The 2,516-nt window shown below is 58.3% G+C and overlaps 1 protein-coding gene across 1 annotated transcript; it reads right to left on the bottom strand.

Annotated features, from left to right (window-relative positions):
* Positions 1-141: 141 nt before the first annotated feature.
* On the bottom strand, positions 142-1,466 carry LOC126496402 (pre-mRNA splicing regulator USH1G-like). Its single transcript, XM_050133914.1, has one exon. The coding sequence runs from the start codon at positions 1,213-1,215 to the stop codon at positions 142-144; it is 1,074 nt and encodes a 357-aa protein (XP_049989871.1). The 5' UTR covers positions 1,216-1,466.
* Between the last annotated feature and the right edge of the window lie 1,050 nt (positions 1,467-2,516).

Below are 2,516 nucleotides of genomic sequence, written 5' to 3'. Positions count from 1 at the left end.
TTTTTTTTTTTTTTTTTTTTTTTTTCTGAGCTGGTGATAATGGAGCTCTTGCAGCTGATTGCTGGCTTTGGCTTTTATGCGATACGATACTAAGCCTCCTCCCATTATTGAAGAGGTAGATCCTCTCCCCCATACAGGCACTCACAATTCTGTGTCCTCCAGCGCCGGGGGACGCTCCAGAGCCTGCCTGCGCCTCCTCACGGCCCCCAGAATCTTCTTCCGAGGCCCCAGGGGCACGCTGATGCTGCGGAGGTCAAGGTCAGAGCACAGCATCAGAGCCTCCAGGTCAATCTTCTCCTGCCGCAGGAGGGAGGCAAAGTCCTCCAAATACAGGGAAGCCAGGAAGGTCTCCAAGGGGCTAGTCTCGGGCTCCAGGTCCTCATCCAAGCCCAAGTCTAGCTCATCCCAGGGCAACTCCTCCCCGCAACTGCGGTCCTGCAAGCTATTGGCACTGCCCAGGCTGTCATCGTCCAGGCTGGGGGAACTCTGCAGCCGACCCCGCGTCCCTGTCCCATCCAAGCCACCGTCCTCGCGGCCCAGCCCGTGCAGCCCGCTGCTCAAATAGTTCCTTCGAAATACCATGGTACCCAAGCCGGGGCGAGTAAACAAGGAATCGTGGCCTGAATCGGTGCTGACCTCCGAGTGCGCAGGCTCGGCAGCCAGTGTGGCACGGGAGACGCTGTCCTCATCCGAGAGGAACATGTCCCTGAGTGGGGCACGGCCCCACTCTTTGGGGTTGGCGTAAGTGCCCTGGCGCACAAACATCACATCGCTGCCCAGCTGCAGGCCCGAGAGCGATCGGACGCTTTTGCGCCCGTCCTCGGAGACCTTGAAGGTGCCCTCGCCCCCCTGCTTGCGCCTCTCCAGCTTCTTCTGGATCTTGGCCTTGCCCTTGGCCGTGCCATGCAGCGTGGCCTGCGAGTAGGGCAGCTGGCTGCCCAGCGTCAGGTGCTGCAGCCGGCGGCTCAGGGTGCTGGACGTGAGGCTGGAGAAGCTGAGCGTGTCGGAGCGTTCGGCCAGCTCTCGCCGGTAGCGCCGCTCCATGCGCTCATGGTGTTTGCGCTGCATCTTGGCGCACTCGCGGATACGCCGCTCCGCCTCGCGAAAGGCCTTGTCCTTCAGCTTGCCCACCAGCTTGGGGTTGAGGCTGCTCTGCTTGGCTGCGATCGAGTCCAGATAGCGCACGCTCTCCATGTGGCCTTTCATAGCGGCCATGTCCAATGGCGTGTGGTAGTCATTGTCCAGGCACCAGATGTTGGCCCCGAAGGATACGAGGAAGGACAGGCAGTGCAGGTGGCCATTAGAAGCTGCCAGATGCAAGGGTGTGTTTCCCCAGATGTCACACTTATCCGGGTCACCCCTGTAGGGGAAAGAAAGGACGAGTCCTTTTAGCAAGCCAGCCTGTGGGCTGGGTTGGAGGTATAAGGAATCTGGGTTGGGGGAAATCAGAAAAAGAAAGGAAAGCCCAAAGACATTGGTGAGCTTCCTGCAGCACAGCACCCCCTAAAGCGGTGGTTCCCAATCTGTGGTCGCGATCCCAACAGAGTCACATATCAGATATCCTGCATGTCAAATATTTACATTATAATTCATAACAGTAGCAAAATTACAGTTATGAGGTAGCAACGAAGTTTATGATGGGTGGGGTGTCACCAGAATATGAAGAACTGTATTAAAGGGTCGCAGCGTTAGGAAGATTGAGAACCACTGCCCTAAAGAAACGCATGTGGCTGAGACCTAGACTCCCAGGAGATGAGCCAACAGATGTTTCCGGACTGAGCACAAAGCAGGAGTATGGGGGAATGGCCCAACCCACAAAGGGGCGGGGCTACATAGGAGGCGGGGTAGGGCGGGCCTTCCCCTAGAGAACAGAGGGCTGGGAATCTCAGGGGATAAATATTTGATGCGCTGAAAGAAAGGAGTGAATTATTCATGGACCCTGCGGGGAGCGGGTCCAGAGAGGTGGTGGGTAAGGGCTGAGTCTGGGTCTCTAAGCGGGTGAGGTGGTTTGTGAAGCCACATGTTACAGGGTGACTGAATAAGAGAACTAGAGGGTGGTGTGTGCCGGGCTTAAACTTGGAAGAGCATGAGAGGGTGCCCGCTGGCATGCAGTGGGCACCGCCATGTCTGCAGGGAGCGGGGCCAGGCCTGGCAACGCCAGTGTTAGAGCAGGTGTCGGGTCTTGGCCTGGGCCAGAAGGGGACTGTGGGGACAGCCAGGACTGGAGAGGAAGAGGGCCGGCAACCTGGCTGTGCTGCTCTCTCTTGTTCAAGTTGCCCTTTGTAGCCGGTGGCCTGGCCCCCTCCAGAAGCCCTCGCTAATGCCCTCCGGGTCTGACTCCGGCCCACAGTCCAGCTCCTGCTGCCTTCTCTAGGAATCTTGACTCTCTCTCTAGTCTGAGCACCGGGTCCTGCCCAACACTAATGAGGCCACAAGGCCAGCCCAGAGCTGGGGAAAGAATCACTCCCTTGTCTCAACACCTCCCAGTCTCCCCCACCCCCACCCCTACCCCGCCC

The sequence above is a fragment of the Alexandromys fortis genome, unplaced genomic scaffold, assembly GCF_014885135.2.
Source record: "Alexandromys fortis isolate MF-2015 unplaced genomic scaffold, M_Fortis_MF-2015_v1.1 scaffold_3918, whole genome shotgun sequence".
In the NCBI taxonomy this organism is placed as follows: domain Eukaryota; kingdom Metazoa; phylum Chordata; class Mammalia; order Rodentia; family Cricetidae; genus Alexandromys; species Alexandromys fortis.
The sequence above is the reverse complement of the archived record's forward strand: the minus strand, read 5'-3'. Positions and strand labels throughout refer to the sequence as shown.

What these genes read in the sequence shown, in the direction of transcription:
- LOC126496402 (XM_050133914.1), bottom strand. Translation starts at nt 1,215, where the DNA reads ATGGCCGCTATGAAAGGCCACATGGAGAGCGTGCGCTATCTGGACTCG.